Source organism: Protopterus annectens, chromosome 1.part0 (genome assembly GCF_019279795.1).
Source record: "Protopterus annectens isolate FY-2018-M chromosome 1.part0, PAN1.0, whole genome shotgun sequence".
NCBI lineage: Eukaryota > Metazoa > Chordata > Ceratodontiformes > Protopteridae > Protopterus > Protopterus annectens.
The window spans coordinates 1331443437-1331464708 of NC_056725.1; the positions used below are offsets into that span (position 1 = coordinate 1331443437).

At 40.3% G+C, this 21272-nt stretch overlaps 1 protein-coding gene across 5 annotated transcripts in view; it reads left to right on the forward strand.

Moving 5' to 3' along the window:
* CSF2RB (colony stimulating factor 2 receptor subunit beta) overlaps nt 1-21272 on the forward strand; it is a 485439-nt gene that overhangs the window by 162171 nt on the left and 301996 nt on the right. For all 5 annotated transcript variants that reach the window (XM_044066459.1, XM_044066465.1, XM_044066473.1 and 2 more), the window contains one exon: nt 10985-11111. In XM_044066459.1, coding sequence (XP_043922394.1) covers nt 10985-11111 — 127 coding nt within the window. The remainder of the gene's footprint in view (nt 1-10984; nt 11112-21272) is intronic.

Here is a 21272-nt window from a genome sequence, read left to right on the forward strand (position 1 = left end):
AACCAGTTTGAAAATAAAGAAGATAAAAACTACTTAAAATTTAAGGCAAATAGCAGAGACATAGCTGTTAGCCTAGCTGAATGAGTAGAAATACAATGGGATTATACAAGTGGAAGGGTAGAAAAAATGTTTTTGTTGAGAACAGAGATGAAATTAGCATTTGCATATCTCTTACAGTTCCTCTTATGCGTACATAAATTCACTAACTATGGCCTCAATGTGGCAATTTTATTTATAAACCGAATGCTACAGTCATAAATGTAACTAGTAAAATCAGATGTGCAGGGAATAGTGCAGAACAAGCAGTTTAAGAATATGGCCAATAGCTGAAACAGAAGCTTTACAAGTTGACAGTACATATTAGCACATGATTCAAGAAGAGATTAATGGGACCCAGTCCTTATGTCTCAATGTCAGATTCTCTGATGTAGATCAGTGAAATGGCTGTACTGCTTAGAAATGCCTTGAACTCATGATTCAAAATGCCTCTACATTGTGGTGTAGTAATTAAGAAATATTTTTACTCCCTACATCCCGCATTAAGGAAAATACTTCCACACCTTGTCACTAAATGCACTACCTTTGAGGACAAAAGCTTGGAGAAATTCCTGAATTCTTCTTTATTACTAGCTGATGCATCGGTTGTGTCCCCACTATCTCCTTTTTCTTTTTTTTTTTGTCACACGTACACATCACTCTGCTTCTCTGCACCTTACTCTCCAGTCTCACCTTACCATCTCGTCTTCCTCAAATCCTTTTGCTTCCTTATCATTCCTCTCTCCTCCCACAGCAATATTATTACTAGCTTTGTGTTTCTAACACATTACTATAAATATTCCATAGAAGTGTTAATATGCTACCAGTGCATGCACAGATTATCTTCAGTATCATTAAAGGACTTTCCTTTTAGACTGTCAGTGTATTTTATGGTGCCAACCTTTCTCTGCATGTGGTAATGTTTATAAATCAATCTGAAACTCTGTTCCTGGGCTGATCTTGAAAGTGGACATCTGAATCAATGTTCTTCCCTGGGTAACAAATATAAACAAACAAACAAACAATGCCCCCCCCCCCCCCTGTTCTCTGAGTTGCTGGATCTCGGAGAAAGTGTTACACAGCATGTGCTACAACTAAACAGCACTGACAATGAAACAGCTTCCTTAAAAACATACAGGTATTCAAATGATGACAAAATGGAACCCAACAATTTGTAGTGTCTCCAGAATTAGCAAGTGTGTGGTGATGAGCTATATGAACACAACTATACCTAAGATGGATGGATTATTAGTATTCCCAAAGGAAAATATAATAATACCTCAAGAACAATAATAGAATCTACTGTTGATCAAAACAGAATGGATGGTCAAGTTTATCTTTAACAAAAAGAGATGGATGCTAGTCCTATAATGTCACCAACAGAAGGCAGGTCTTAAGGACCTACCCCGGTGCTCTTCATACTCTAGAGTTGCTGCAATGATCTTATACTGAGCACCTGCGAAAACATCCTCTGAGACTTCATTCCTGAAGGGGCAAAGGAGTGCATGTGGAATTATAAATATGTAGAAATTGCTAGTGACATGAGTGTTAATATATGTGGAAGTACATCAAGAAATGTACACTTTATGGAAGTCCTTACTGATTATGTTAATGTGTTTTCTTCCAAAGGTTGTAATTCAAAGAAGGAGGAAATGTTTTGTGTGTGTGTGTGTGTGTGTGTGTGTGTGTGTGTGTGTGTGTGTGTGTGTGTGTGTGTGTGTGTGTGTGTGTGTGTGTGTGTGGATCTTCTTTAAAGAAAATGAAGTTCAGAACACCAGTATTCATTTTTGTAAGACTGAAAATACTGAAACCTAACATACCCAAATCCTGAAACTTTCCCAGGGTAAGTAAACACTTTCCCAAACTTCGCACACACAGGTGGGGGCTGCTCCCCCCACACCCCCAACTATATATATATATATATATATATATATATATATATATATATATATATATATATATATATATATATAGATATAGATATAGCTATAGATATGCCAACTCCAGGATTGCACTACAGTAGAGAAAAGAGCATGTTGGACAAGTGTTTACTTACCCTCAGAAATCTTCACTGTTCAGGTATGTAAGGTTTTGGTATTTTCAGTCTCGCAAAAATGAACGTTGGTACTCTGAACCTCATTTTTTTAAAGTAGATCCGTCTATACTCATGAGCATATATATATATATATATATATATATATATATATATATATATATATATATATATATATAGATATATATATATATATATAGATATATATATATATATATATATGTATGTGTGCACATCTTTGTAAATTCAACAGTGCAAAAGCTGAAGGAGTAAGTAAATCAGTAACACATTTCATGTATAGTTGTTATGAATCTCCATATTTATTAACAGTATAATATTATTGCTTTGGAAGTGAATGATAACAATTTCACCCAGCTTTCATGCATCAGATGCACTTATGACACTGGTCTCATTTTCCCCAGTTTCTTGATGTCCCATTTTGGATGCATTTACTGAATAGGCACCTTCTACTGGGTCATGCAGTACCTGAAAGATAAGAAAACTTCAGAGCCAGCCTTGAGCATTGGTACTTATAAATCCTCAGACACTTGTCCCCATCTTTTGTTGCTAACAACAATAAATTTGTCTGAAGGTTCTAAATTCAGGAACTCTGAGCAGAACCTCAGTTCCCAAAATGCCATCCATTCTGGGTGAGACCAAGCTGCACCACACTCTTCTTACTCTTAACACATCACACAGCAACTGCTATTGACTTCAATCTTCCACATTCTGTCCAGAGAAATTTAACTGCAATTAACATTTGAAATGCTCTTTTGTCCTCAGAGGTGCAGTGGATGCAGAAACGCTGTAATAAAATCTATATATTGAAGCAGTGAGCTGCATTTATAACCATTGTGTGAGCTTATTTCCGCAGAGCTCAGCAAACCTTTTCTTTTTGCCTGTGCTTCAAGTGTTTCCACTGAATCGAATGTCATTAGGCAAAGATAAGTTCCCAAACTGATTATTGCACTTGTTTTTTAACAGTTTAAGTGATTGCTGCTTGTATTTTGCAGTTATCTGAGCATTTAGAATGTATCTTTGCTACAAATCATCTTTTCCACCTTCACTGTTTGGTAGGTGAACGGTTTTGTCTTGTAATTACCTTATAGAGGGGCAGTTTAGTTAGGGAATAAGTTGTTTGTTGTTGTATTGCACTTAAGGGTCCTTTTTTTGCTGTGCTTTTACATTGAGAGGCCTAAGGTCATCCATCTTGTGGTAGAAAATATTTGCCTGATTTATCTGAATTGTGAAGCTGTCCAGAGGGTTTTAAATTGTAGTCACTGTATTGGTCAGAGGGCTCAGGAGTTAGATTCCACCTTCATTTCTGCTGCTATAAATTAGGAGCATTTTCGCAGAGCTGCTCAATGTACAGCAGCAACTGGCAGTACTGAGTACAGATGTAAGCACCTTGTCAGTTAAGTTTACATGTAAGACTAGTACTAGGACTGTAACCTCTACTTTAGTGAAGCATTGCGCAGAGTTAAGCTCAGAGCAGCTAGCTTGCACATCAGATAGTGCTAATACCATGTCATAGCACTATCTAATACCATATCCTAGAACTATTCAACTCTAGTCCCTAATCCTAGAGACCACTGCAAGAGACATCTGGAAAAGCTAGCCCTCAAACCGTAATAGCCCACCCTAATATAGGTCTGAATAACACGAATATACAATTTCCAAATATCTCCGTACTCAACTTGCTAGATGTGGGCATCCTGAGATAAAGTAACAATTGTCTCATATTCACAGAAAACCTTTTAATCCTTAAAGAAACCAACACACTATGTGAGAGATTTGCATACACAAAAAACACCCTGGTGGACTCCTAATCTTAACAGGAAAAAAGTTATGGCCAAAATCAATAAGAGAAACTGTCATAATGACAAGAGCTCTCTAATTAGACTAAACAGGAAAGTAAGAGGACTAATTAAATCTGACAAGGCCATTTACTAGGTCAATATAGCTTTTCAGTTTAAAGATAACCACAATGCCTTCTACAGCAATGTCCAAAACCTCAAAGATAGCACCAGGAATTAGTAGTAAATGGTACAATCTTAACTAAACAGAGTGACATAGCGAATCTCCTGGCCGACAAATTCAGCTCAAACTTCAGCACTCCACTCCTCCAACAACCCCCCCCCCCCCCCCGTGAAATCCCTATCAGCATAACACCTCCAGCTATCAGCAGAGAGCAGGTCATAGTGGAAATCACTCATTTCAAAACTACAGCCTGAGTGGGGCCCAACAGTATCCCAGGATGCCTCCGAAATAGCCTGAAATATATGACCTCTTAGGCTACATGCAAAGTGAATGGAGGTCGGCAATAGTTACTTCCCTTAATAAAGGTGGTCCATCAACTGACCCCAGAAACTGCAGACCATTCATCTGACTAGCCTAATATGCAAAGCCATGGAATGCATTATCATGCAAATGATCAACAAGGACATTGTTGACCTACAGACACTGGACCCATCCCAGTTAGGGGTTGTCAAGGGAAGGTATTGTCTCCTTAACCTGGTAAATGTCTTTGAGAAGGTAAACATTGCAATGGATGAAGGGAAAATGGTGCATATCACCTCCCTAGATCTGGCTAAGGCTTTCAATACAGTAGCCCACTCTAGAATTGTGGACAAACTCATCAAACTAGGCATAAATTAATACATAATTTGCTAGATTGCCATTTGGATCACAGATAGGAACCAAGACGCCAATAAGGGGGAGACCACCCACACCAAGAGACAGGTCTACAGTGGAGTGCCACAAGACTCTGTGCTGGGCCCAGTCCTGTTTGGCATCCATATCTTGGAGATCAAGGCTAATGTCAAGGGTCTCTGGCTCACCAAGTTTGCAGACAACTGGATATTGGAAGCTTTTATAAATTCCAGTTATGACACCAACATCCTGCAAGAGGGTGTAGCACAGACAAATTATTGCTGCCAAAGCCATGTATTAAAAGTCAGTGCAAAGAAGTGAATTAAAATGTCTTTTGGGAAATGTCTACCCAGGCAAATTACTCCATTAATAAGACATCCCTAAAAGTTGAACTGGTAGTTAGAGATCTAAGGATATATGTAGGCAGTAATCTGTCCTGACATCTGGGGACATATGTAGGCAGTAATCTGGCCTTTGATCAACACATAGCCAAAGTAGCAACAAAATCATTCTATGCTACCCAACTTATAAATAAATGTATGGCATCCAGGTCCAAGGAAGTTATAGTACAACCCTACCAGACCCTTATCAGACCCATCGAGTACAATGCCCCATTCGGCATTTAGCCGACAAGGCATATGGTAGAGCTGGAATAACAACAGAGTTTCTTTACAATAATAATTTAGGGTATTACCACATTTTCCTATACAGATCACCTACAGGTTGTTGAGAGGTGATCCATGCCTAGCATGTAATGCATCCTTAAATCCATCCCTGCTGGAGCTTTTGCATAGATAAAAAAATGAACAGAACCAGAAACACTGGATACAGGGATTTAAATAGAATATGCTGGCAATTCAGATATGTGTCCGAAAGGATCCCCATGCTCTGGAATAGGCTCTCCCACCCATGTGAAGCAGAGTCCATCCCTAATCCTATTCAAAATTAACCTTGACCATAGGATGGGAAATCGTAAATTCACCCCTGGGCTGGCCCCCTTGCCTCCTATAGACAAAGGCCAACATTCCCTATCTTACCTACCCCCACATAACTTTTTAGCAACCCTCCCTAACATACTCCTCCTAACTAACATTCCCCACCAATTTCGAAGCACATCTTGCAAGGGGGCACAGCTGGGTTGGGTGCATGGCTAGGGTCATAAAGGCCCTGGTGGTCATTGGTCTAGTATATATCTATGAAGCTATGAGCCTATACATGAGATTCAAAGAAAAGTAATGGAAAATAACAGGTTAGTTGGAAAATGAGGGAGAATGTAAATGAGTGAGAAGACAGTCAAAGGAGTAGAACAGTGGCTGACAGTGAGAACTGCAGTTTATTAGTAATAAGAAAAGAATTAGCTCAACCATATAACATGAGAAAGAATACAAAAAAGCAGTAATCAAAATCAAGTCGAATATTCACAGACATTGGAAAGAGAATCGCATCTAGTACCCCTAAAGCATAGAAACGAGAAGACAGCAGTGAAAAATATGAAAAGATAAAGAAAAAAATAACATACAGTGGTAATAAAATCTGGCAACAATGGTATCAGGTATGAGAGGCAAGTACTTGAGCTTTTATTTAACTGCTTATTTAATGAACCAATGTACAGTGAATGTTTATCAAAATACTGTAAAATCAATAAAAACGGAAAATAAATGTGGAAATGCACACAAAGTTAGCATAACTTAATAAATATAAAAAAGCAACATAAATGAATAAAATAGAACATTAAAATCATGAAAATAATATATAAAACATCAAGTGATAAAATGCTTATCAAGTGTACTAATACTAAAAAATACTATGAGTACTGATGCATGAAAACAACAATATTCTCTATTAGGTTAAGTGCAAGGCAGTCCCATATTAGACATATCCCCCTGTTAGTCATGTAGATCTTAGGCATGTAAGTGGTGATCCACTGCACAATTACAGTAGATGGCCCAAACTGATAGAGGTGTTCATAGAGGAAGAACACAATAATTGTCAGGAAAAAGTTGTTCAGGTTGTCAAACTGTGATAGACAGCTGAAAAACCAAGCTAGTAAGAGACCAGTCTTACAACTTCAGTCATGCAACTCCACTTAAGCCAAGCAGATAAAGGAATGGGCAGAAGTAAAATGAGGTAAATAATAAACCAGCTTCACTTCAGTAAGAAAAGCAAGGTAAAAATATGTCGGCATCTCCACTCTGGTAATTATACAAAACTTTACTTTAAAAAGGTAAAATTGTAAACTTTTAAATGCAGTGTGTTGTCATGTTATTTGTTACCACAACAGTTGAACACCACCCCTTGCAATGTTTGTTCTAACTCTGATAATGCACATTTTTGTTCATGCATCTCACTGCTGGTTTCCCTACTTGTTTCTGTTGTACTTTAGTTCTGTGTCAGTGTGGAATTCTTTTTTGAATAGTAGAGTTAAAGTCTGTCACTCTGAATAATAAATAAGATCATCAGGATGGATCTGGCTGTGACAAAGAGAACTTTACTTCTAGGCTCATACTGTAAAACCCCCTTTACTAATATTAATTTGAAATGCACTGTAATGGCAGATGGTCCAAGGAATGGTCACGGTCAGCTGCCTGTCAGAGTCCAGTATCCACCAGATCACACATGCAGTCAGCTCATTGAACCACAAGTAGGTGTATGACTCTGTCATTGTGCACATGCATGTAAATGGCCTGAGACATTCCTCTCTGCACTATATAAAGAGAGACATAATGGAAATCGTGTGCCCCAAGCTTATATGAGCCTAGTATTGAGCAACAATCTACCTCCTCCAAGAGTGATGCGTAGTATGAGTATATGTTATTTTACTATAATATCTGGCTTCATTTGTGATGTCATTCAAAGGGTGTACAATATCTGTCAGCTTTGGAGGTTATGTTTGATGGGTCACACTGCTTTGCCAGATATGGTCTACACCTGTCCCTATTATGCTTTCAAATATTGAGTAAAACTTTGTCCACCCCCATAGTGCCTTTTTTAGGCAATGACAATGTGATAAATCTTCCAGAATAGTAAAACGAGCCCAGGATAATCTAAACATATTACAACTCAATGCCAGTTGTCCAAACAAAAAGTTGTATTGCTTGCAACATGTCCCTTCCCTTGAGAATTTAGATGTTTGTTTAGTTATAGAGTCATGGTTTAAAGCCACAGAGAGCACCCTGGCAATGCACCCACTAGGGCTGCCAACATCCTCAATCTGATCCTCATAAACACAGAGGAATTTTACACCTGCAAGTGTTTAACATCTTCACTTGTCAGATCTGCCATAAAGATGAACCATTTAAAATTAAGCTAAAACATGTTTCCCTATTAACCATCGACTACTTTGGATTTATTCCAAAACAAACCTCCCACTACTGTGTGATGTCTTGGCAACATTTCAAGACCCACCAATTTATGGGAACTCCACTGCCTATTCTGAATTGTTCAAAGAGACCCTATACCATCATGTAACCAGCTACACTGAGGCAAATATACTCACCCAAAATAAGCAAACAGGAGTAGTTTAATAAATAAGCCACCCTGGTAGAATCCCAATGTCAATATGTTATATAACAAAAGGAAGAAAACTATGGCCAACACCAGGAAGTACAATGATCAGCAAGGCAAGATCCCCTCATCAATCTAACTGAGCAGCCTAAGAGTCTTCTTAAGCATAATAAAACCAAATCTGAAGTAAAGATACTCTTGCAGGCAAAGGATAACCGCACAGCCTTCTTCAGCTTTGTCCGCAACCTCAAAGGTAATGCACAACAGTCTACTAAACTAATTGTAAATAAAACCACTTATATAGAGGCAGAGGATATATTACTGGCTTATACATTTAGCTCCACTTTCACTTTGGTTTCTCCCTTACAGCTCTCAAGAGATACCCTTGACGATAACCTCCCCACCAGCTATCACTAACGAACAATTCCTCAATGTACTCTCCAAGGCAAAAAATACTGCATCTGTGGGCCCAGATAATATTACAGAATACCCCCTGAATAGCTTAAAACATGACCTACTGAGTCTGTAAAATCACTATTCAACCTTACCTCCTAACTGGCTTCATGCCTCGCAAATGGATTACTGCAATGGTTATCCCTCAACACAAGTGTGGGCCATCTACTAACCCAAGTAACTAAAGACCCATGTCTGATAGTCTCATATATAAAGCCATGGAAAGAATTATCACAGATATAAATAAAGACAATTGAAATCTTCAGACACTGGATCCAACACAGTCTGGTTTCATAAAAGGCAGATCATGCCTACTCAACCTAGTGGACTCTTTTGAGAAAGATATTAAAGATATGAAGGAGGGCAAAATGATGCACACTGCCTATCCTGACCTGCCCAAAGTATTAGTCACTATTTTCCATTCAGGCATTGTCAAGAAACTCAAAAAACTAGGAGTAAATCTCCATGTCACCAGTTGGATAGCCAACTGACTCACAGATAGGCACAAGAAGTCAGGGTGGGGGACTCTACCTCCACAAAAAGGTCAGCCACTACTGGAGTCCTTCAAGACTTTGTGCTGGGGCTGCTCCTTTTTGGCATTTATGTTTCAGACATCAAAGCTAACTTCCAAGGCCTCTGGTTGACCAAGTTTGCAAACAACTGCAAGCTCAGTGCAATCACAGAATCCACCATGGATGCTAATATTCTCCAAAGAGAGCTTGTTGCAAGCTAATAGTTGGTGCCAGAGCCATGGTTTAAAAATAAATGCCAAAAATGTATAATAGTATCCTTTGGAAAGTTGGTCACCCCAGGAAATTACAATATAGACAATACACCCCTAAGAGTAGACCCAGTTGTTAGAGATGTGGGAGCATATGCAGACAGTAATTTGGCCTTTGACCGCTATTTGTCTACTGTTGTAAGGAAATTATTCTATATTGCACAACTTATAAGCAAGGGTATGGGCATAGATGTCCAAGGCTATCTTTTTTCTGCAGTAGTCAGCACTCATTAGGCCAACAATTCTCCTTCCGGTATATGCCAGACCAGGCATATGCAACAATTTGAATTCCCACAGATGTTCCTTGCAGAAAGACTACAAAGTGTTAACCATGTGTATTGCACAGACCACCTCACAGCCATACAGTCTTCTACAGACTTACTGAGAGGTGATCTATGCATGGCTTACAAGGCAACTTCTGATCTGCTACTGAGTGACTTGCTGCATATCTACATGTCTAATGACATTAGAAATATGTGGTCAAAGGACCTAAACCTCATGTGCAACATAAACAAAACATGTCAGAGGGGCAAATACACGTCTTAGAGCCTGTTCTTTCTCTGGAACAGGTTTCTCTTCCATGTAAAGCAGAGTTTATTCCTAACCTTATTCCAACAAAAACTGGACCAATGGGTGGGGAACTAGACATTTACCCCTGGACTGGCACTTATGCCCTTTTTGGACAGTGGCAACTTGTAAATGCTTTGCCATGTAAACCCAAACAGATGCCTCTGGCTAATTTATCCTACCATTTACAAATGGGAAAACATGGCTAGTCTTAGGCTTTCTAGAGCCATTAGCCTAGTAATCACCTATGAATCTGTGAACCATTGTTCTGTGCATAGTAATGACACTGCAGATGCATGTAAATGTCATTATTCATTACGATAAATTCATTTGAAGTTGCATTATCTACATCAGACAATCTCTCTGAAGTTTTATTAATTTGCATGCTGCAAGCTAGAGAAGCTCCAAGTGAAACAATGTGCTGCACTTGCACATGCACACAAGTCAACACAAAATGTTACAGAAGGAAGCCTTGATAATTCACAAATTAAATGACACTTAAATGCCTCATTGTTGGAGCCACTGGACAATCTCTGTAGTCTAGTCAAGGTATCAGTGGATACCTATTGTAAATAAATACAGCTTTTCAGGCAAATTCTCTAAAGAATGGCTCTTTATTATAGGATCTCAGATTAATTGTATAATTTATGAAAATCTGAAAAGCTTTTCTAGATACTAGAGAAGTTGTTTGGAATGAAGTCCAAAAATAATGACCCATGGTGACACTGCTCATTTCAGACCTAAGCCTAAGTAAGGTATGTAGATGAATCCTATGTTGTCTGTGAAGTTATGAAATGAGGACTTGTTTGGACATTTACTCAAGCTGCTATGCTAATTTACAGTTTTCATTTCAGAAAGAACCATCTTATATCAGGGCTGTTCTGTTCAAAGCTTCTTTGCTCTGTTTAATGGAATTTCTGTCTTTTTATCTTCTATAGAGATGACACCAATAGAAAGCCTTAAATGTTATAATGACTATGATAAAACCCTTTCCTGCACATGGTCTGAAAGAAGAGAGGCATTCTCCATTATCCCAATGAAGCTGTATCACTGGAGAGATTACATGTGAGTAGTAATTTTTAAAGCATACGTCTAAGTACTGTTTTATGGAGCTCTCCATAACACATTCAAACGTTGTCTGGCTGACCTATTTCACTATCACAAAACAAGGGATCAGACTCTAAAGGATTTACCATCTGTATAAATGAGTTACGATGACATAATGCTACTTTGTAAATAGACTTACACTGGAATGACTTGGGCTGACACTGAGTAGGGGGAAATTCCATGCAATAACTCATAAAAGAATCTGTGCTGGTGGTAATGGTGTGTGATTATGTGTGTGTGTGTGTGTGTGTGTGTGTGTGTGTGTGTGTGTGTGTGTGTGTGTGTGTGTGTGTGTGTGTGTATATGAGTGTGAATGTGTGTGTCTGTGTGTTTGTATGTGTGGGTAGGTAGGTGGGTGGGTGTGTGTGGATGTAGGTGCGTGTGTGGGGGGGCAAAGTTTTTTTTCATAGTGTGACATCCTTCACTTTGAGTGAAAAACAAGTCATGAGAAAGAGATAACATGTCACTAAATTAAGCTTGAGTGTTAAGAAAAACTTAGCAACTCTTAGCAACTCACTCACCGGATATTATGTGTCTTACAGAAACATGGCTTAAACCTACTACTACTGATAATGAAATAACACCACCAGGCTATAATATTCATCGACTTGACCGTACCACAAAGAAAGGTGGTGGGATAGCAATTCTATATAAAAATACACTAACTGTTCATAGAGATTCAGTAAACCCACCCCAATTCAATAATGCAGAACTTCTTATAACCAAACTACAAACTAGCTATAATAAATACGTGAACATCATCTGTGCTTATATACCACCAGGTAACAATATTTCTACCCTAGAAGAAATCCTTTACTGGCTAAATACTACCTACCCCCAAGAAACCATAATCTTTGGTGACTTTAATATAGACTGGCACTCATGCTCAACCATACCCCCCACCACACCTATAAACCTATTTGGATATAAGCAGACCATTACCTCCACCACCAGGATCCACAAAGGGAAAGTATCCTAGACTGGATATTAGTCAATAACCAAGCCCAACAATACACAATCGGTACTCTCCCTGATGACCTCAGTGATCATCATCTGACCTATATCATTAAACACAAGGCAGGGACCCCCCACCAAATCAAATATATAACACGCAGAAATAAAAAGAATTTTAACCCTGCAACATTCTTAAATGAACTAAAGGCAGTTGACTGGTCTAAACTAAAAAAGTTACCATTAGAAGAGGCCATAGCATATTTCAACAACAACTTCATAAGCATCCTTGACTACCATGCTCCAACGTTAAAAATGAAATCTAACCCAGCACAATGGCTAACCAGGAGACCAAATCAAAAATCAAAATAAGAAACAAAGCCTGGGCCTGCTGGCTCAACTAAAACCCCACTTGACCACTTAAAATACCAACTCAGAAATGAAACAAAAATCAATTATACTAGATAAAAAGCTACTACCAGAACTTACTAAACAAGCATCATAATCACCCTCAAAAATTCTGGGCAAGCATAAAGCAGATCCTCCATCCAGGACAGTCTACCACCCCAACCCCCGCCAACCTCACTAACAGATCCCCAGAGTGCATAGCCGATGCCTTTAATAGCTATTTCACTGAAACCATACAGTCGCTAGCAAATCAACTGACTCCACTAAATTCCAATACCAGTTCCAACCCCACTAGTAACCATCCCCAATTTAGTTTCCAGCCAATCTCCACTACCTATATTAAGACATTGTTAACAAAACTAAAACCTACTACCCTCTCTGCTGACCTCCTCCCTGCAGAGTACTTACAAATATCTGCTGAAGCCATTGCTTACCCTATAGCTATACTAATCAATAGAACATTGTCCGAGGGTACTATCCCCCATCTATGGAAGATATCCCATGTCATCCCGCTTCATAAAGGTGGAAACTCCACAGAATTATCCAACTATAGACCAATTGCCATTCTTTCCCCATTAGCCAAAATAATGGAAAAATGTGTTCATAAGCAACTAATGCAATACCTAATACAAAACAACTTACTATCTAACTCCCAACATGGTTTCAGGCCACATCACAGTACCACATCTGCCCTCATTGACTTTACAAATGCCATAAACCAAAATAGGAATGATAACAAAATATCCTCTGCCCTCTTTCTTGACCTGTCAAAGCCTTTGACATGGTCAACCATGAACTCCTCATTCTCTCACTCAAATCTATGTCCCTCAATAGGCACACAATCCAGTGGTTCCAATCATACCTAACTGGCAGACAACAGGCAGTTGTATGGCAGAACAAGTTATCCAACCAGCTACCACTCACCCTTGGTGTCCCTCAGGGCTCTATACTGGGACCTCTACTTTTTCTGTCTTCATCAATAACCTCCACACAGCTATTCCTAAGGCTACCTGCATCCAATATGCAGATGATTCCACTCTCATCTGCTCAGCCACCTCTCCAACAGACCTACAAAACGCAACCCAAAATACATTAAGCACTATTGAAAACTGGCTCACTAACCAATGTCTGTTACTGAACCCCAACAAAACCAAACTCCTACTCTTTACTCCCACTAATAGAACCACCTTTCTCATTCACTATCACTTCCAACAATGGTACCACCATCTCCCCAGATACCCACACTAAACTTCTAGGAGTCATTATAGATAATAAGCTCAAACCAACAGGTCAATAAGACCATTCAGACCATCAATAAAAAACTCGGTTCAATGTACAGAAACAAAGCATTCTTAACCCCACAGGCTAGAATAGCAATTGCCAGGTCACAACTACTCTCTACTCTTACTTATGCCTCCCCCATTCTCTCAAACCTAAATAAATCAGAACTGAATAAGCTCTCACACAGCTATAACCATATTGCCAGATTCGCAACTAACTCCACCTACAGAACACATCACTGCCAGAACCTGAAACAACTATGCTGGCTTGAACTCCCCAACTTAATTACACTAAATCAACTCTTAGTTGCCCACAATGTTCTTTACCATCCTGAAAATACCCCATCACTCTCTAATATAATAAAACCATACAACAACCTGGGATCACTAAGATCGGCCGACAAATTAATGGTCCATACTTACAAAGCCAACAATTCTGCAGGCGATTCTCTGTTTGCCAACTCTGTTGCCAAGACCTGGAAATCTCTACCAAATCATATCACCTTGCAATCCTCCTTAAACCCTTTCAAAAAAAGCATTACACAGTATCTTACAATCAACTGGCTTTGTCCATGCTCCTTCCCTGACTAAGCTGCATCATTATTCACTCTAATTAACCAACTTGTTTTCTAACACTTGCAGGCCGTTCTCTACAAGCATACTGTGCTGATTGTAACTGTTAATGTAACTGAGATTTTTTTGTAAACAAATGCAATGATACTATATATTTACTACTGTATAACTTTTTCAATATAAATAATCTGTGTGTTTATTCTTGTAAAAACTGAAGTTATCATGTTGGAGCTTTTCTCCCCGGGCCTCCACTGAAAATGGACATATATCCAGTTGGACTATCCCGGTAAACAAATGTAAAATAAAATAAATAAATAAATTATTTAAAGTCTGGTTTGAGTGAGTGGTAAAATCAGAAATACAGGATGGTACACATACATGTATTTATTTTTGCTTAACTGGTAGAGTAAATTACATTCAAACGTGCATGCACAGGGTTATGTTCTGTTGATTGGATCACCTGAGCACAAATCTTTGTTGTTTGAGCATAAAGGTTTGAGCTGTCACATACACATATCACTTTTGTTGGAGACACGAGTGAGATATTTTCATTTGTATTTGTCTGTGTGGTATGTTCTTTGATCTTACATCACCTCATTGAAAGAATGTGATAGAGCTAACACTGTCTGCCAGTAGTGCTTTCTCTGAGATGCAATAACTTTGGAGTTAGAATAACAAAGAAAGGTGGTGGAATGTAAGGTCTTCTGTACATGGGGATGGGGTGTGAAAACGGACTTGCTCCCTGCACAAAATGCTATTTTTATTACAGTTTCTCTACCTGTCTGAAACTTAAGTATGTATGTTCCAAATTTGTTTTACTCAAGCTTCTGCAATAGTAATTTATTTTGTCAAATTTTTGTGATGCAATCTTGTATGTATCTAGGACTTGTAGAGGAACCACAGACATATACATATGTGCACTATGTTGGCCTACTACACTCCAAGGTGGCTATGATATCCTACCTTTGTAGCTCTTTCCTTTCATATACACCAGACTAAATAAAGCTACCAGGTCTATTAACCACATTAGCACACCTACAGTTCCCTGCTCTTTATCTGTGCTATCCATTTGTCTTATCTGTATGGTAGGGATAATCTATGTCTCTCTCCCCAAGACCCTCTCATACTCTTTATCCCATTCTGCCTAACTGGGCTGCTAGGAGCTACTGCCAAATCCACTTACATTACAAAAACATTAAAGAAGTATTTCTCTGTAACATTTATATTATTAACATTAATAGCCTTAGACATACAGTCAACTATTCCCATCTCATACTGGCACAGTTTCTCATCATGTTTCTCTTTCTCCTCACATGAAGCAAGACTGATATTGTTTTGAGCAATATTATGAAGCATTGTGGTTACATAATAGATACTGCCTTGATCAACATGAGTACACCTGTATATCCACTGTCACACCTTCTCTAACTGTTCCATTTACACTCTGGAGCTAAGAATGTATCTGTTTTATACACAGATTGCCCATTTCAGCCATGACTTGTTTAAAAGTAACAAAAAGTCTTCTTCATTAAAATATCAAGTACTTAATAACAGCTCAGAAAACATGGTGTACTACCTTCTCCATTTATGGAACACCGGCTGTCTAATAGTCTGGATCGGGTCAGAAGATATTTGTATCTTTGGCTTTGAGGAAGTCTCTAAGCACTCCAGCTCTGACATTTTTGGAACCAGATGACTCTCAGAGCTGTAGCATTCCTGTTGGATTTGAGGTGTTAGAGTAGACTCTGAAGTTGTCAGAGCAGTCTCTGCCCCTTTGAGCTTTAGCACTGGACAGCTCGGCTCTGACCTCTACCTTGGGTGGAATGCTTTCAGGGCAAATGGAGCTGATGGGGTAGAAGTGTGGATTCTTTGCTCTATCAGCTGCTTTTTCTGTGGGATATTCTGTCTTTGAGATGGTGGAGAGAGTTTTCTCTGCTTCGGGAAAATGGACGGTCTCTCCCCCCTTTGATCTTCCCTCTGGATCCAAGGTGGCTCTGCACCTTGAGCCCCATCATTTTATGCTACAGGGATACAGGGACAGCCAGCCCAAAGTTTCCAGGCTACCCAGCAGAGTATTACAATCTGTTCTGACACTTCACCAGGGCATCCATTGTGAGACACACAGATGTGCCTCTCACTAGGCTGGATAAGGAGAAAGTCACGATTAGCTGTCTGTCAGGGGCCAGAATCCGCCATATCACACACGCACTCAAGTCTCTCAACAACAGCTACTGTTATGACTCTGTCATAGTCCATGTCGGTGTGAATGACTTCAGATGTACCTCCCTGGACTATATGAAGAGAGACATGATTGAACTCGCTGAATATGTGTCCTAGGCAGGTATGTCCATAGCCTTAAGCAGCTTTCTACCGTCACCCAGAATGATGCCTGAATACAAACAGAAAATGATTGCCTTTAACAATTGGCTTAGTTTCTGGTGTCATTCCAGGTGAATCCAGTACCTGACAGCCTGGGAAGATGTGATCGACAGACCACGATGCTTTGCCAGAGATGGCCTGCATCTGTCTCACCTGGGCTTCAGGATTCCAGCAAGGGTTCTTGCCTCTCCTATAGTGCCTTTTTTAGGAAAAGTGATGAGGTTAAAACTGCCAACATAAAATTTTCAACAAAACACAAATTAAAGGTCATGCTGCTAAACACTAGGAGTCTAAACATGAAACTGCACTCATTGCAAGCATTCCTAACCCTGGAAAATGCTGACATCTATGTAGTCACAGAAACCTGGTTCAAAGCTGCAGAGAGCACCCCAGCCTTACCTGATTACTCATCCTTTCATACATTCAGACCCCAAACTGTGGGTAGTAAAGCCAAAGGAGGTGGAGTTTCAATATATATTAAAGACATGCACACCTTCAGGCTGGTCAAACAGTATGACGCACAGGAGACACTCCACATGCAGTTAACTATTGACAAGACCCCTATACAAATCATCGCTAGGTACCAGCCCCCAAATCTGACCCAAGATGCCCAAACTGCCTATCTAGACCTCTTCGAATCTATCAAGATTCAACCCCTTGCCCTGATCCTGGGTGACTTTAACTACCCAAACATAGACTGGAAGAACTACTCTTGCCATAACACAAATGCCCAGGGATTCCTCAATTTTATCAATGCAAATGCTTAGGAACATCAAGTTGATACCCCCCCACAAGAGGTGATAATATCTTGGACTTGGTATTAACCAACATGAGTAACCACTGCAGTATCCCTGCAGTATTATCCTCCCTTGTAAGATCCGACCATAAATCAGTCACGTTTGAAGTCACCATCTTCCCCGACCCCCTTCAAGCTAGGGTCAATCAAAAAAACTTCTCCAAAGCTGATTACAGCCTCCTGAGAGATGGTATAAACAGCCTGACAGCCCCCTCCCCCTCTCTAGGAACTGGCACCAGTATTCAAAACTATACCAAATTATTATACAAACATTTATGTAGATGCATGGAATCAGGAATACCTGACAGGACTAAATCATCCTCTGCAAGGAAGAGTAAACCTGTCTGGTGGACATCTGCAATACATAAACTCTATAACAAAAGAAAGAAATTGCTGACCAGGACCAAGAAGGAGCAGGTGCCCAGTTGGAAGCAATCTCTCCTTAGCCTAAACAAGCAAATAAGAGCACTAGTGAAATCCTCTACTAGAGACAATCATAAGGCATTTTTCACATATGCCTGTAATCTCAAAGGAAGCACCCAGATCTGTTCAGAACTGATGGTAAAGGACACCACATATACAAATGCTGTAGATACAGCAAACTTGCTGGCTGACAGATTCATTCCCAGTACCTGCCCTCTTCCCCTTATATCTAGGAATCAGGTCATCACTGCTCTCTCAAAGTTAAAAAATACAGCTTCCATGGGACCTGATAACATCCCAGGCTGAATCCTACATGAATAAAACAACTATAAATCCAAACCAGAAGAACAGCCAACAAAGAGGAATCCACCAAATGTAGTTTAATGAACGAACTCTGACGTCTCGGCCACAGCCTTCAAGGAGTGACTTTGGCCTAGACGTCAGAGTTCGTTCATTAAACTACATTTGGTGGATTCCTCTTTGTTGGTTGTTCTTCTGAATCCTACATGAACTCAGGCAGGAACTTGCAGCACCATTAGGTACTCTGTTCAAACAAAGCCTGAATACTGGTTTTGTCCCAGATGAGTGGAGGACAGCCACGGTGATCCCTTTACACAAAGATGGAGCATCCACTCATCTGAGAAATTATAGACCCATCAGCCTAACTAGTCTGATCTGCATGACCATGGAACGGATTATCATGGACTTCATTAACAAGGACATTGGCAACCTCCAAACACTTGATCCCACACAGTTTGAATTTGTCAAGGGGAGGTCATGTCTGTTAAATTTGGTTGACTTTTTTGAGACAGTCACCAAAGCCATGGATGAGGGGAAGACAGTGCACACCGCCTACCTTCACGTAGATAAAGCCTTCGACACTATTCCCCACTTGGTCATAATAGATAAACTCTCTCAACTAGGCATTAATCCATACGTTACCAGATAGGTAGCCAACTGGCTCAGTGATAGAACCCATCTAGTCAAAATAGGGGACGCCACCTCAAGCAGTAGACCCGTATCAAGTGGCATAACCCAGGGTTCGGTCTTGGGGCCTCTGTTATTTGGGATATACTTTTCTGCGGTACAGGCCAAAACCAGTGGGCTATGGCCGACCAAGTTTGCAGATGACTGCAAGCTGGGAGCTTTCATCAATTCCCCTAGTGACGTGGACATCCTCCAAGAGAGTCTCACCCAAACAAATGACTTGTGCCAGAAACATGGCCTCAAGCTGAATACAAAAAAATGCATTATCATCCCCTTTGGGGAGAGAGATGTCCCCACAAATTGTCACATTAACAACAATGTACTAAGGACGTAGTCAGTCGTGAGGGATTTGGACAACCAAATTGATAGCAGCCTGACTTTTGACCACCATGTTGCTTCCATTGTACAGAACGCTTTCTACATGGCCCACTTCATAAGCAAGGGTATCTCATCCAGAGACAAGGAGGTCATAACATCCCTGTATTCTTCCCTTATAAGGCCCATTATTGAATACAATGCCTCATTCGGCATGTACCTCGCAAAGCACATGCAGCAGCTGGACAGACCACAGAGGTTCCTCACCAGGAGAATGCAGAGCCTCAAAAATCTACCATATACAGATAGGCTAAAAGACCTATGCCTCTACTCTGTTTCATACAGAGTCCTCAGAGGTGACCTCTGTCTGGCATACAAGGTGATCTCGAACCCTGCCTTGATGGGACTGCTGCATATCTGCAAATCAAGCTCCACTGAAGTAACCCACACATGTGGCCTCAACCAAGTCTGTGAAATCAATAGGACTTGCTGGCGGGACAAATTTGTGTCCCAGAGACTCCCCATCTATGGAATAGATTCCCTCACCACATCAAGCAGAGTACCTATTTACCCCTTTTTAAGTGCAATCTGGATAACTGGATGGGAAATAAGAAAATACATCCTTGGGATTCCACCCGTGTCCCTGCTGTACAGGGGCATCAGGTGCTGATTTGTTTACGCATGGGCTAAACTCTTGGCTAGGCTTATAAGGGCCTCAGAGCCAATAACCTAGTAACTTCTTATGATCCTATGATCCCATTGAGGAAGTCCCTAGGAATAGGAAGTGCTAGAGGATGCACTTGGAATCCCCTCAGAAGTCTGTCACTGAAGATTCTGATTTTGATGAAGGGGAAGGGTTCCTGAGATCACCACCTGAAGACATCTCATTTGGAGACATTCTTGAGATCCTTAACCAGAGGGGTGGTTGGTCCTCCAATAACCTTTCTCCAGAGGAATCAGTATTCCTGGAGGCCTTTGGAGCTGACCCATCTACCTCCTGGGTTATTCCACCTCCATTGACTTGATCACTGGGTGGGCATGAAAGGAGCCTGAGACAGTTCAGCCAGTCCCCAAAACACCATATCTGATTCTGGCTCCACCTGTAGGTAGGGAATTTTGGAATCAAGGAGTGTCTGTGGATGTTATGGTCATAGGAGCAGCCACCAAAAAGGAACTTGCTGAGCAGAGTTTATCTGCCCTTCCCCCTAATGAGGAGCTTAGGGCATTGGACAGATTTAGGAAGCGTGTGCATGCTTCAGCAACCTTTGCCCTCAGGTCACTGAACTATTTGGCACACTTTACAAGACTACAAAGGGACGTGATAAAGGAACTGTCAAATTCCCTTTCTGGGAACACTACTGCCAAGACTTGGACATCTGTAGCCTCACAGTTGGCTACCCTACAAACTATTTCTAATTCTTCCATAAGGCTTATCTCCCATGCAGCTGAAGATAACTCAAGAGTGGCAGGTTCAGGCATTTTCACCAAAAGGTATGCCTGGATGCATTTGTGTGATTTTTGTGGAACCCTTCAAGTTTTCATTTGTCAGTGCACCCTTGGACAGCAATTTGTTGTTTGACCCTAAAGTTAAAAACACACTCTCCAGATGCGAGAAAGATGGAAAGACCCTCTCTGCAGTGGGCATACATTTCTCAACCCCTCAAAGATCCTTTTTAGCAATCAATGAGGTGGTTGAAAAATGTGGTTCAGAAAATCCCAGGGTCCCTTCCAAGATCCACATGGAGATAGTTCCCCCAGGGGAAGAAGAGGAAACTTGAAAGGACAAAGCTGCCCACACAGCAGAGGAGGACTCACAGGGGTCCAGATTCCTTCTTTGACAGGCCTTACCAGCACTCTTGAATGAAGGCCTGATTGTCCTCTCTGAAGGCAATCAGGGATCGATTATCCCTGCAGCCTGGCTAGACATCACAAAAGATACATGGGTGCAGATTATCATATCTGGAGGTTATATTACTCCTTTTCCCCTTCCACCTCCTTCTGTATTAA